This window comes from Epinephelus fuscoguttatus, linkage group LG17 (genome assembly GCF_011397635.1).
Source record: "Epinephelus fuscoguttatus linkage group LG17, E.fuscoguttatus.final_Chr_v1".
Classification (NCBI taxonomy): Eukaryota; Metazoa; Chordata; class Actinopteri; order Perciformes; family Serranidae; genus Epinephelus; species Epinephelus fuscoguttatus.
In genome coordinates, this window is record NC_064768.1 from 22,797,793 (window position 1) to 22,812,330 (window position 14,538).

General features: G+C 37.2%; 1 protein-coding gene across 5 annotated transcripts in view; it reads right to left on the reverse strand.

The window, feature by feature from the left end:
• Positions 1-1,830: 1,830 nt before the first annotated feature.
• LOC125905074 (ras/Rap GTPase-activating protein SynGAP-like) overlaps positions 1,831-14,538 on the reverse strand; it is a 64,681-nt gene continuing 51,973 nt past the window's right edge. For 4 of the 5 annotated variants that reach the window (XM_049602891.1, XM_049602894.1, XM_049602890.1 and 1 more), the window contains 3 exons: positions 13,922-14,133; positions 9,696-9,768; positions 1,831-6,975 (listed from right to left, as the gene is read on the reverse strand). In XM_049602891.1, coding sequence (XP_049458848.1) covers positions 6,949-6,975; positions 9,696-9,768; positions 13,922-14,133 — 312 coding nt within the window. In that variant the 3' untranslated portion in view covers positions 1,831-6,948. The remainder of the gene's footprint in view (positions 6,976-9,695; positions 9,769-13,921; positions 14,134-14,538) is intronic. The other variant, XM_049602893.1, reaches the window with a different exon arrangement.

The window sequence follows — 14,538 nt, forward strand, 5'->3', positions numbered from 1 at the left end:
GAACCACATACTATACTATGACATGTTTGGGCAATTTTGAACAACATGCTATACTATGACCTTTTTATGCAATTTTGAACCACATACCATACTATGACCATTTTATGCAATTTTTAACCACATACTATGATGATTTTGGGCAATTTTGAACAACATACTATAGTATGACATTTTTATGCAATTTTGAACGACATACTATACTATGACATTTTGGGGCAATTTTGAACGACATACTATACTTTGACCTTTTTATGCAATTTTGAACCACATGCTATACTATGATGTTTTTATGCAATTTTGAACCACATACTATACTTTGACCTTTTTATGCAATTTTGAACCACATGCTATACTATGACCTTTCTATGCTATTTTGAATGACATGCTATACCATGACGATTTCATGCTATTTTGAACAACATACCACAGTATGTCAAAAAAATTGATTTAAAAAAATTCGTAGCATAGTATATCAAAATTTCATTGAAAAAGACTTATAGTACATCATGAAATTGTCTTCAAAAACAGTCATGGTATAGTATGTCAAAAAAATTATTTAAAAAAAGTCATCGTATATTATGTCAAAATTTCATTTGAAAAGCCATCGCATAGTTTATCATGAAATTTCCTTAAAAGTCATAGTATAGTATGCCATAAAATTTAATTTAAAAAAGTCAAAGTATTGTTTGTCAAAAATTTTCCTTTAAAAAAAAAGTCATAGTACAGTATGTCAAGTTTCATTAAAAAAGCCATAGTATAGTACACCATAAAATGTCCTTAAAAAAAAATCATAGTATAGTGTGTCAAATTTCATTAAAAAGCCATAGTACAGTATGTCAAAAAATTTGCTTTAAAAAGTCATTGTATAGTATGTCAAATTTCATTTAAAAAAAGCCATAGTATGGTACACCATAACATTTCCTTAAAAAAAAAAAAACTCCAAAATATAGTATGTCATAAAATTTCATTTAAAAAGCCAAAGTATAGTACATCATAAAATTCCTTCTAAAAAATTATGGTATGTCATAAAATATAATTTAAAATAAGTCTTCGTAGGGGAAAAAAAAAAATCATTTTAAAAGTCACAGAATAGTATGTCAAAAAGGTTCATTTAAAAGCTTTAGTATAGTACATTATGACATTTTCTTACAAAAAATCAGTATAGTATGTCATAAAATTCAATTTTAAAAAGTTTTAGTATGGTGTCATAAAAATTAATTTAAAAAAAGTCACAGTATAGTATGTCAAACAATGTCATGTAAAAAAGCCATAATATAGCACACAATAAAATTGAATAAAAAAAGCATAGTACATCATACATTTTCATTTAAAAAATGTACTAGTGAAGTACGTCATAAAATTTCATATGTGTGGGTGTTTGTGTGTGTGTGTGTAAAGTCGCAGTATAGAATGTGGTAGAAAAAAGTTACATATGATATGAAAGGTACTGGTTGCATGGCAACTGGTGGCACCTCACAAGTCCTGCAGTAACTTCATTCTATCATAAATGCTCGTAAAGTAATCAATATTGGTGGACAAATTTGCAGTTTGATGTGGAATTTAGATGGAAAATATATTTTGTTTCATGTGTGCACTTTTCCTGTGCAGCCCTCAATTATATGCTGACTCCCCCAAATGGTACTCAGTCATTAAAACTTTGGGAATACAAAATGCTTTAAAATGGTCAGTTTAGCTGTCGAGTTTCTAAAAAATTCCCCTGGGGGCGGCTGGAGGGTTGAGCCATGCCATTGTTGCAGTAACAGCTTTAAAAATGCTACAGAAGCTCACTTGGGTACTTAAAATAAAAAAAAAATCTTCAGTTAGGGATTTATTAGTTTATTTAAATCACTCAGAAAAATCACCTGAAAAATGAATACATTCCCTTTGTTCAAACAAAACAAATTATATCAATCAAATATACTTACACTAATAATAATAATTACAAGCGCAATCATACCTACAATTACTACCATTATAAATAAAACTACCAACATTAAACATCCACCATACAACATCAGGGGACTGGAGGGTATGGCTTATCCATGGGGCATGGCTTATTTCAAAAGAAATGTCAAGTAAATTAAGGTAATACATCCAGTAGGCCCGATTCAAGTCAGAAATCCCACCAACTATATATATTTGTGACACAGTAGATCAATTGTGCAGAATAATAGCTGCCAAGAAAAATACTTTGTTTCATTCCATAATGATATACATCCATTTTAGAAACATAAATATGTTGATAGATGTTAAATACCCTTATTCAAAATACACAAGATATTTCATTTCATTTATTAGGTCCCGCTTTAGCTGCAGTAAAGCGACTGCTGTTCTCCCCTGGGTCAATAAGGACTCATACATCTTCTAAAATCTCAGGATTCTGTAAACATAAAGCATGTCTTCAACAGTAACTTCCATAATATTTCTCGCCAAGATTTGTTACGCTGGAGCATTTGTCATATTTGTCACATTTTTCATTTGGGCCAAGAAACCAAACTCTTGTTCCCTTTTTATGTAACAACTAATGCAAGAGAAGGCGTGAATGACACTATTTCTATGGATGAGATGTGGGCAGGGAACCAACCAAAATAAAAGCAGAGTAGTTGCCTTAGCATGGACCCATCTTTTCAAGTTCTTTTTGAATTGTATTTAGCTTAAATGGTCACTTGCCAAAGATTGTGTCTCAATATTTTTGTGCATTTGGCATTGAAGGTATCAAAAGTTCTTACTAGCAATATCTCTGTGTTCCTTATAACACCTGAGAGTCTGACAAATACCTGGAACATCTCATCCTGTAATTAAAAGGAGATTTGTATGGTTATAATGGTAACGGCACTTAAATACAATAGTAAACAGGACAAACTGTGATGGCAAAAGTTATATATAGGAAATCCTAAAATAGCAATGAACGAGCAACCAGGAAAGAAAATTATAACTCTTTGTTAGCATTGTCTCTTAAATAAATGGAGGTTTTTTTCTAGCCACATGGAATAAAGTATCCTCTCAGGTTGTGGTATGAAGATTTCAGAGGTAGCACACCGTACCACTGCAGCTAACACAAAAAAAAAAAAAAAAAAAAGTTTCAAGAATACATGGGCATATCATAGATTTTTATATCTTTATAAACATCTGTCAGATTATGGATTGCAACTTCTCATAAAATGAAAACAGAAGTGCAGTATAACATTTCAAAATACTGTATTGCAATGCAGGCCAAATAAATAAAACGCATATTTCAAAAGAGTACTTAAAACTGCAATCCAGTATTGTTGAAAGCACCACTGCTGTTTTGGTTACACAAACATAGGCGAGATACTTTAAGAATTTGTCGTATTGTTCCACAGAAATGCGCTATGCTGGGAAATTATTCAGCTCTCATCCCATGAACGCAGTCACGCCATAGCACTGTAGTTTCTGGATTGCAGCATTAAGAGTTAATAATATAAGAATCAGTTTTTACCACAAGTTCAACATGCCTGAAGGCCTACCCTTGATTTGAATACATTTTACATATAAGAATAGATATACATTAAGCTATTTTATACATTTCTGGTAACATAAACATATAACTTTGTATCATTTGATATTTATCTTGAAAGAAAATGTCTTTTTAAAGGCAAGAGGTTAAGATAAATTATATCAACCATGAAATCTGTAATATAAATGATTCTGACTAACATACGGAGTTAACCAACACACTGCTTATTAATTCATCACCTGACTACAAAAAAAGGACATTTAATATACAAAGTGTACAAGTTTTTTTGTATTGGCATTATTTTGGGCCCTGTGGCACAGACTGTAAGGCAGTCAAATCCTATGCACATATACTACATATCCCTGCTTGGAAACTCTTTATTGTTCTGTTGTTTTCACTGTCTCGCCTCTTTTTGTTGTCCAGTCATTTCTCTCAGTACTTTTTATGTTGTATAATGCAAAAGGCTGAATGCCACCCTCTTCTGAAAAAAACGGAAGAGTCAGCAGGTTGGATAAAAAAAGATGCCTTCCAAATAGAAAGCCATGTCAAAGGTAATTTTTTTTTTTTTTGTACATTAGAATAATATCTGACAACAAATCGACTTACTCGTCCTCGCATTTAAAAAGCACATGCAGAACTGTTGCACATCTATGCTTCAGAAACATTAAACACAACAGATGAGTAATTCACTACTTGCTATAATATGATTTGTTTCCAGTTGCACATGTTTATAATCATAGTTATTAAAAATGTATTCATACAGCACTTTTCAAACCAATGTTACAAAGTGCTGTACAACAAAACATGAAAAGGCTAAAAAGATAAATAATGAGAATGGCAGACATGAAGGCCATGATTTTTTAGAGCTCTTCAGGTTGATTCATGACTTTTGAGGCTTGGTTAATTTACGCTTTAGACCAACACTGTCTCTCAGATGTATCTGTCAAAGAGACAACCATTTATTAAGACCTGTCGACTAAAGCTGAGCCTGGCTGCTGCTGAGAAGCTTCAGCTGTCATTATCGTCTTTCAGATATTTCAGATAGCAAAACTTGTCTTAAAGGAATACCTCACCCCCCAAATGATCTGTTGTATATCAGTTACTCACCTCATGTAATGTTGAATTCAGGAAAAAAACTTTGGCATTCCCGCCAGCCTCCACAGTGAGCAAAGAATCCAAAATACAGAGGATATCATTTTGCTGTTTTTAAAGATGGGCCCCAGTGACTCCAATTCATTAAGTATTTTCTCTGTTTATGGATTTTCGTTCACCATGAAGGCATGCGAGACAAACAGTTTTCTTCCCATATTCAAAGTAGCAGCTGATCATCGGGGGCTTAAGTGTTCCTTTACAGACAATTATAAATTGATGTAGTTTGTTTTCTGTAAAATTAGGAGGGGCACCCCAGTGAGTTAGTACTGCACTTCCGTTAATTTAGAGGCCTCGTAAGACACAGATAATAAGGTCCCGTTTATACAACGACAATTTCAACCGAAAACTGTAAACTTAAGTTGCGTTTTGGCTGATCGTTTACACGACAGCGGCGTTTTAGGTGCCTAACAACGCAACGTTTTTGAGAACAGGTTCCAGAGTGCAATCTTTTGAAAACAGCACCGTCTCCGTTGTCATGTAATCTTGCACTATGCAGTTCCTCTGAAAACACAGACTTTTCGCACATGCTTGTGCTGCTCACCCTGTGAATTTATCAACGCTTCTCCAGCAAAGTTTAGATTTACTGTAGCAACTCCACCTCGTCATTCATCCAGACAAACATCTGTGCGGTTGCCATTTTGTTTGTTTTTACATCACCGCTCTGTAGAAGGAAGTGCATGTGCTTGGGCGCATGTTGTTTCATTACGTCACACTGCCAACTGCTGGCCTGGCATGTATACTACAGCGTTTTTGGTCATTTTTGCGGATCCGTGTGCACAGCCATTGTTATAAAAACGTTGTTGTCTGAAGGCGGAACTTTTTGCAAAACGAAAATGAGAAACAGTTCCGTTTTCATTGGATCGTTTTCGTGTCCTAAAAGGAATGGTAAAAATCTAAGTAGCTAAGGCTAAATATCGGCAATCTTTGACCCCATTTACAGCTTGAATCAACATGCAATCTCTACCTGTATTTGGCAAAACAGATGTAAGTGCCAGGTTTAAAAGCGCATGGTCGGAATGTAATCAGATTGGCCAGAACACATCTGTAGGGCATTAGGCTTGTATCCGTACAGTGTTGCCATATTCCTAAGAAGAAAAAAAAAATCTACCAAAACCACAAGTAGTAGCAGTAGCTAGCAAACATACCGATGTCTAAAGTGATTTAGAAATGGAGGACATCCGTCCATGACAATGCAAAGGCCCTTGGATCGGATATCATTTGGATTTGGAGTCTCTCCGCCCAAGCAGAGATATTATCATCTTAGACTTCTCCTCCAGAGCCAATAAAACCCTCTAAGGAATCGTTTTCACAGGCTGTGCTGTAAAATCAGTGGAGTGCCCCTTTAAGTTGAACATTTTCCTAAATTTTCACACGTCTCTTTCATGTCAGGTCTTTTATGAAGCACTTTGTATCACTGTTTTGAAATGTCTTATATATTCTTTATTATGATTAATATTATTATTACAAAGTGAACAAAACACATTATAATGTCAGATTATTTTTGTGAAGTATTTCCATTATTCAAAAGGCTTAGTCGCTTTAAGAAATACTTCTTCTATACAATGAAAGTCAAGAGACTGTTGTTCTGGTTTTACAATGTGTGCCGAAGGAAACTGTAACCAACAGTTAGGTTTCGATTGTATTTAAAGCAGTTAGTTGATTGTAAGATTCATTTGGCATCTATGCAGATGGGATGGCTGTACTATAAAGGATGCAAAAATCATAATGATAACCACCTTTGCAGTGAGAATATGTTACTAAATGATTGATTCAGAATCAGATAGTAATATAGGTCTTTGCTTGGGCCCTGCATCCGAGGATCATAGATGGCAACTGATTTAACAACATGCTTGTTGCTTGTCACAGGCGTCACCATGAGGGGATATTGTGCTTGTAAAAGCCTTTTCTAGATTTTGTTTGCAGCCACTTAAGTGAGAAGTGGGTGTGCTGCTTGTAGCGGGGGAAATCATGAATCCGTCTTCATCCCCAGTGTTTTACGCATCTCTTCTCACGTGTTCCGATTAAATAAAGAAACTCATTGGGTTCAGTATTGCCATTGTTGTGGCATTGGCTTATATTTCAGTCAGAATGTGCAGATGATTGGCTGCACACGTTGGTCCTCACGCTTAACTGATTGTCATGTTCTGGTACAGGCAAAGTTTGTATATGTGCAAAGTTTTGTTTTGAGAACATTGAGATGAAGCCTCCAGTGGTCCTGCTGGATCCACTGCAGTGCTTTTCTTCATGGGTTTTTGTAGATCAGAATCTTCTTACACTCGAGTGACCATCATGACCTCTGGTCAGCTCGAAAGTGGCAGTCAGGATCCATAGCCCTGGTTGATAGACTGAAGGGAGAGAAAGCAGATGGAATTACAACTTCTCCATTTACAGCTTTCACAAGAGCACAAGTTTAAAGGAGTAGTTAGACACTTTGAAAAATATGTTGTTTTTTCTTGCCAAGAGGTAGATGAAATATTCCAAAATATTACTCTCATGTCTTTAACAGTAAATATGTAGCATAGCTTAGCATACTGACTGGAAACGGGGGAAACAGCGAGCCTTGCTGTCTAAGGGTAACAAAATCTGCCTGCTAGCATCATTAAAGCTAACTAGCACTCGTTTTGCACTAAAATTAGCACGCAAAATTAGCATGCAAAAAAATTGGCAACTCCTTTTCTATTGCCAGCAGGTAAGTATGCCTTTCCGTTGTTTTCTGGTGTGTCACATTCAATGTCACAAACGCTTCGGAAAACAGGATTAGTAGGCAGTAGAAAGCCGCAAGGAGGCCAGTGACAATTTTAGGGTGGTTATGTCTTTTTACATCTGTTACTTACTCGGGCCAAGCTAGCACGTGCACAGGTGTTTCTGAAAACTGTTTTTTCCTCCACACACAGTTATAAAAAAAATCTCCATCCCAATATCAATATAGTGAAAGAGTAGCCTCGCGTCACCAGGCTCTTCAAGCGAAGAGCCTGGTGTCTATTCACTCTGAATTTTGTCTGGATTCTGGTTCCGGTCTAGGGAGCGGATGCAGTATTCACCAAATTCACCAAACTAAAAGTGTTCACCATAGTAAAACTTTAAATTCTGGCGCACCATCGATTTGGGGTGATGAGGGGTGTAGGAAAATCGATTAACTTAATGGCTTGGGGCTTTTCTTGTAAATTATATTATTTAAATTAAAAGTTTCACCGCATTTTTATTAGCTTGGTGCTTTTATTTTTACGGAAAGGCACATCCATCGAATTCCGGATCCTGTCTCACTTGCCCTGGTTCCGTTTTCTTACCAAAACGGCCACTAACGGCCCCAGACTAGTGAAAGAGTATCTACATTTGTGCCATGTAAAAAAAGTCCTGTTAGCAAGGTTAGAACCAGCACCATTTTGGTCACGTCCACCATTGCACAAAATGTCACCTCATTTGTGACGCCTCACAAAGGATGTAACGGTGCACACCCTGACATTACAGGCCATTTTCCCTGTGAACACAAACACTGAAAACTGTTTCCTGAAAATCTCCACCTTGGATGGAGACTTAAAAAAGGTCCTTTTTCAGCAACCTGAAATGCTGTGTGCATGTAGGAAAGAAATGTCTTAAGAAATATCCATATACATAACGACTAGGCCTAGGCCTCTTCTTCAAACTTGGCGCAACAAATTTGTGGTGGAGATGACAAAGAGTTGCAGAAGTTACCAAGAGAAGTGATGCGTGTCATAACATTGTGCTGGAAATGAGGCGAAAATTAGCCTGTCCACCCGGGTGTCATGTTTCCATAACTGCCAAACAGAGCTCGAACAAAAGCAAAAGCAAAATGTTGGGGGTTTCTGTCCAGTAGGAAAGGAGCTTAATTACCACATAATACCATGCTTAATCAATACAAGAAACAAAAGGTATAAAAATTTAAATGAATTTAATTTCTACACCTTTGCACCTACAGAGCCAGGCAAGCTGTTTTCCCCCAGTTTCCAGTCTTTGTGATATATATAAGCAAAACTACAACTCTAGTGTACAGACATGACAGTGGTACCAATCTTCACATGTATCTCTTGGCAAGAAAGCAAATAGACATAATTCCCAAATTGCTTTACTATTCCTTTAAATCTTAACTCTGTTTTCTGTCTTTGGGAAAGAAAAGACTTTCACACTCTGAAGGAATAGCAGTTCTCAACACTTACTTAGACAATGAGTCCAATAACTGAGACTCAATATCAGGGGAGTGTTTTTTTTTTTGATGATAGTTTGAGCCAAAAGGACAGCTTGCAACCTAATCCTGCTTTACTGCACTGTAAATGGGGCAGCAGAGTTTGGACATCTCTTCTCCTCACACACTCTTACTTGTTTAAGAAGTCTGCTGTAAAAACATGTACAATCTCACAGCAGACCCTGTGGAGAAACACTTCTATATATGAGTTCTCAAGAGGTAATTTCGTCTGTCTGCTCTTGATGCCGAGCACTGACAGAAAGTGACAGTGTATTTTAACGACAGCAAATGTTTCTACTGAGTTATTTCGGCATTAACACCACACACACACACACACACACACACACACACACACACGCACACACAGCCTCTTCACCTGCGTCACAATCCAGCCCACATGGTGCATTCACAACGCTGAGCCCTGCAGAATTACTGTGACGCGGCTGATGAGTCACAGTCACGGTTTTCCAGCGATGAATGCGTCCCTGGTATAATAATAATCTTTTTGTGGTAAATAATATTCTGTTTCAGTGTTGAAGACTTGCTATTCCTTCACAGAGATAGATTAACCTCTGCACATAAATTTAAGCTTCATCCAGCTCTTGATTTTTAGGATCATCACTGAGTTTTTGCTCTCCTCTCAAGCGTGTGCAGTAAAATGGTGAAATGCTCTTTCAGACGTGACATAAATGTACTTTTGAATGATGGGAATAGGTGAAGTGTATGACAGCTGCAAACTTTTCCCCCCTGCACTGCGCTTTGGCAAATGCACTGAATGTGATGTAAGAATGATGCAAGCTGTTTTAGGACATGACTGGTTTAGCAAATAGGGATGATAAAAGATGTAGAGACACAGGCACAAACCTGGTCTGTGAGGATTCGAGGCTTAATATCAGGAATGGCACCCCCTCTCAGCTCATCTTCCACAGCCATGAGTCTGACAACAGGGAAATAGAAACAAACATACCGGTTGACAAAAATAGAATTATGAAGCCGGTGTTCTTCAAAATTTACTGTAGGATTATGTGGCCATATGATGATATTAAGGTCTTGACATGTTCCTGGGTGCGTTCAGCTATCCTCAGAGCTTCCTGGAGCTGAATCTGAGCTGCCTTCAGAGCAAATCAGGCAGTTCAAATTCAGCTGTTCAGATGCACAACTTGGGAAGTGAGTGTGTGCAGGTCAGGATTGTTCAGTGAGCACCCATCTGGTGTATCTGTAGTCACAGGAAATGTTTGATTTAACTCAGGGAGGCTGTCTACCAAATAAGATGAGATGTGAGTTCTGTATACTCCAGTTATACAAAACTTTGGCTCTCAGAAATAAATGCAACGTAGTGCTCTCAGCATTCATTTGATAGGAATCCCACTTTGTGCTGTGAAACATTTCCTTCAAGTAAGCGTAGCTACAGTCTGACCCTGTCTGCTTTTTCTGTCCTTGTAATGAAGTTACTTAAAAGACTTACATATTAAAGTATGAGCCTAATGGGTATGATTTTACTATTAGTTTTGATATTTAAATGAGCAACATTTAAAGGAATAGTCCCGCATTTTGGGAAATACGCTTGTTTGCTTTTTCTTTGAGAACTGGATCAGTACTCTGCATTTAAGGTACCCTGTGGAGTTTCTGACCACTATGCTACAGTGCTTTGGAACAATGTGCTGATGAGTGTTTCCCTTTTTTTTTGTCCTGTTTGTGTTCGACAAGCTTTTGGGCTACAGGTGTTTCCATCCTCCACTGTTATGTGAACATTAGGAAGTGGGTGCGTTGATCAAAAGGAGCTTGCAGTTGTTCCAATAGCCCATAATTCTGAAGCCCCAACAGACCACCAATCACCATGACCTCATGGTGACACTTCCAGGTAGCCAACTGGCAATTATTTTGAATTGCTGAGGTATAAGAAATCGGCACACTTGTTTGTTTTTGCTGTAAAGCTCAACTGTAACGTTTGAAGATACACAGTTAGACACGGCGGTCTGACCTATGTGACATATCTGCTGCGCTTCTTGTGTGTGCTGTGTTGCTTTGCTAGCGTCTTTGATAAACCAAATCCTCCCAGCATGGAAGTTTAGCTATGTACTGCTGTGAATGGGGGCCGCAGCAAAATGGATTTTAGCCAATTAAAAAGACCCAACTCAAATAAAATAAAATAAAATAAAATAAAATAAAATCAGTTTAAGTGTTTATAATATTTAGATATATATTACCTTACGCTCTAAGTGATCGAGGCAGTGGTAGAACAGCAACTCTGTGTTCTAAAATGACTGTTTTTGTCAATGGAGTCTGGTGGCTTTCACTAACAGTCACTGATACTTCCTGCTCCTTTTGTAAACATAATGTAGAAACTACTTAATCTTTCCTTTTTTATATGAAATATCCAAAAGATTTTGGATCAGTCTGGAATCTCAATTCTTTGAAACCTCTAATTCAGTTCACTCCTTTAACCTCAGGGATAGTATTTATTAGGATAATACAGACATTATTGTTATTATGTTTATTATGTTATTCTAAATGTATTTTTTTTCCTTCTTTGAATTTAAAGCTCTCCTGAAATCACTCACAAAAACAACAACAAGTGTCAAGCTTTTGGAAAATTCTGCAATTTCCTCCCAGAATCCTCCGACTGAATACACTTACTATACTGTTTCTTTTTTGGTCTGTTATTTATTTTCTCCACATATACTTATGTTATTCCCGTTTTTTTGTTTTTTACATTTGCTGTAATTAAATACCTGATGTTTTACACATGTTCATTTTGTCAGTTAACTTGTTGCCTTTCTTGGTTGCGTTAGTGAGGTTAAAGCATGAGGAACAAGACTGGCTAAAGTTAGCGTAAGAATATCAGGGTAAGCCAATCAGAGGCAGAGTAGGGTGGGTCAAGCCTGCGCCATATGGAGTCATTTTGCGTATTCTTATTCTGCCATTTTCTTTCCCTGTTAAAGGTTTTTTTTGGGCGAGTTTTTCCTTATCTGTTGTGAGGGTCCAAGGACAGAGGGATGTCTATGCTGTAAAGCCCTCTGAGGATAATTGTGATTTATAAATAAAATTGAACTTATCAATAATTAGCCATGTGCATCTGTTTGGGAGAGTGTGTGGTAGATTTTTGGATGAATGGCCTGTCTGATTTTGGAATAACAAGCTTCAGAATTATGGACTGTCAGAACAATTGGCATGGTGCCATTAAAAGAGTGACAGTCAAACTTAAAATGGTGGAAAACAATGTCGACAATATGATGTAAATATGCGAATGTTTATTTTATGTATTATTTGAGAACATTACTTTGTCATCGTCGCTCCACACAGATCTGATGTTTTAGTTTGCCACCATTTTTCAACTCTTCAGTGGAAAGTGAAGTTGCATGCTTCATGTGCATCATGATTTATGCACTCAGTCTGTTTCACTTTGTCACTTTGCTTCTGTTGAAACACCAACTCTTCCACCTCTGTTTTATTTCAAACGCATAAATAAAAATGTGCATAAAAACAGGAGGATATAAATGCATATGGTGATGCAAATAAACACGGAAATGCATGGACTTAGATGACAATATAAGCTGTTTACAATCACAAACTCCACAGGGTACTCTTTAAGTCTGGAGCTAAAGCCAGGAGGTGATTAGATTTCCTTTGCATTAAGACTATCAGCACCTTTAAAATTCACTAACAAACATGTACCTCATTTATTTAAATCACACAAAAGCAGAAATGTTTAAAACACCATTTGTAACTTTAAGGATTTTTTGTTAAACCTGGACACAGCCAAGATAGCTGTTTCCTCCTGCCTCCAGTCTTTATGCTAAGCTAAGCTAACAGCCTCCTGGCTCCAGCACAGATTCGAGTGCGTCATCTTCTCATTTAACTCTCAGCAAGAAAGCAAATAAGCGTATTGCCCAAATGTTTAACTATTTAAGAACCGATACGTATGGCCGGTGTTGTGCACATTCACACTCCACAGGAGCTAGCTTAAAGTTCAGTTAACCTCTACTGAACCTCTAGCCTCTATGTTAACTATTTTGCATTCATAGTTCAGACTTTGAATTTTTTAACTAAGTTTATGAACTAGTTTATATTAATTTCTTCCATTTTTAAAATAAAATCATGTGATCATCATCCACTCACAGATATTTCCCAGATATTTCTCGGACACTGTAACTTAACGTGTCATTTCAGATTTGCTTCCTTTGTGGCTGATGTTTTTCCGCTGGACTCTGTACTTATTTGTCCATAAAACTCCGTCAGATATCCATATGAACTGACTTCATTCGTATTTGTAGCTATATTTTCTGAATTGCCAGTTGCACTAACCATGCGAGTGTTGTGCCAAAGTCTGTTTCCCTCTGTTAAAATACGCAGTGCCCTCCTTTGTGGTTAGGCAAAGGAAAAGATCTGGTTCAGATATGGGTACAGCGGAACACATATCAACGGGCTAACAGTCATGGACACTACACTGGCATGCTGGGTGCCATTAGACACAGTGTTATAACTGTCACAAGTGTTAACGATGCTCTCATTCAACAGATATGTTCAGAATTTGAACTGACGCAACGTCAGACTGAAGATGGAAATGAAGTATAACAATTTGTCAGTTCTGTCTGAATCAGGCAAATGAGCATGTTCATCCAAACACTGCATATGACATCATGCAGGTTATGTTTGAGAGGAAAACTTTTACTTCATGACATCTTGTTAAATATATTTTGTTTAGGAGGGACTGGTATTTGATATGTCCTCCCTCACTAAGCACAGATGTGTTCGTCTAACTTCTTATACAACAAACCAAAAACATTTCTTTAAATTCTCTAAAGACCTTAGTAAAGCTGGTCACCACTTTTAAACACCTGTACCTTTCATACGTTTTCCCCTACAGATGTGTTTAACTACTTTTATGTATCGTTTAGCACTCTAACATTTGCATCCATAACTTGCTACACTTCAAGCTTTTCGCTTTATTGAAAATCATGTTTTCTGGTTATTATTTATAAACTTGGCAGAAATCTGCGTGTGACAAATTTGATGCAGTAGTGAAAGCCAAGCAGTAACTGGCACAGCCTCATTTCTGCCAGCTCCAGTTCAACCTGAACACTAATCACCTGTTGATGATGCCTTTGATTTGAGAGTCCTTCTCCACTTGCTGCTGCTTTAGACGGCGCTCGCTGTCTTCCAGGCGGTTCTGATACTGCATCAAGATCTTGTTTGTCTGCTGCTCCTGCGTCAGAAGTCTCTGCTCGTATTCTTCAAGCTTGCGATGAGACATCTTCAGCCGCTCTTTCAAGGAATGTATCTCTTCTTCGTACTCTTTAACCTGAAATAAAAATATAATTACCTCACCTCTGTTATCAGTTTTATATTCAAGAATGATGAGTGACTTTATCAATATGAACAGGGCTTTGTAGTAGAGCTTTGTTATGCTCAGCTGCAAGTGGGATAGACCAGACAAAGCTGCAGTGTGTGGTCGGCTTAAATGTGCAGGATCACAAATTTTAATGCTGTGCAATAAGCACCAGAGCTCTGATTCTCTGCCTGAGCCTGATTGGGCACGACCTGACCTGGTAGGTTCGGGTCAGGCTGGGCTGTAATTTGATGTCCATAACATACAGCGAAGAACCAGGGTCATCATGTGCATGTGCAGTCACTGAATAACTGGTAATCAATATTGTACATTTTGAAGGAATCTTGATGATTGTGATGATTCTGTAATTGGAAATAC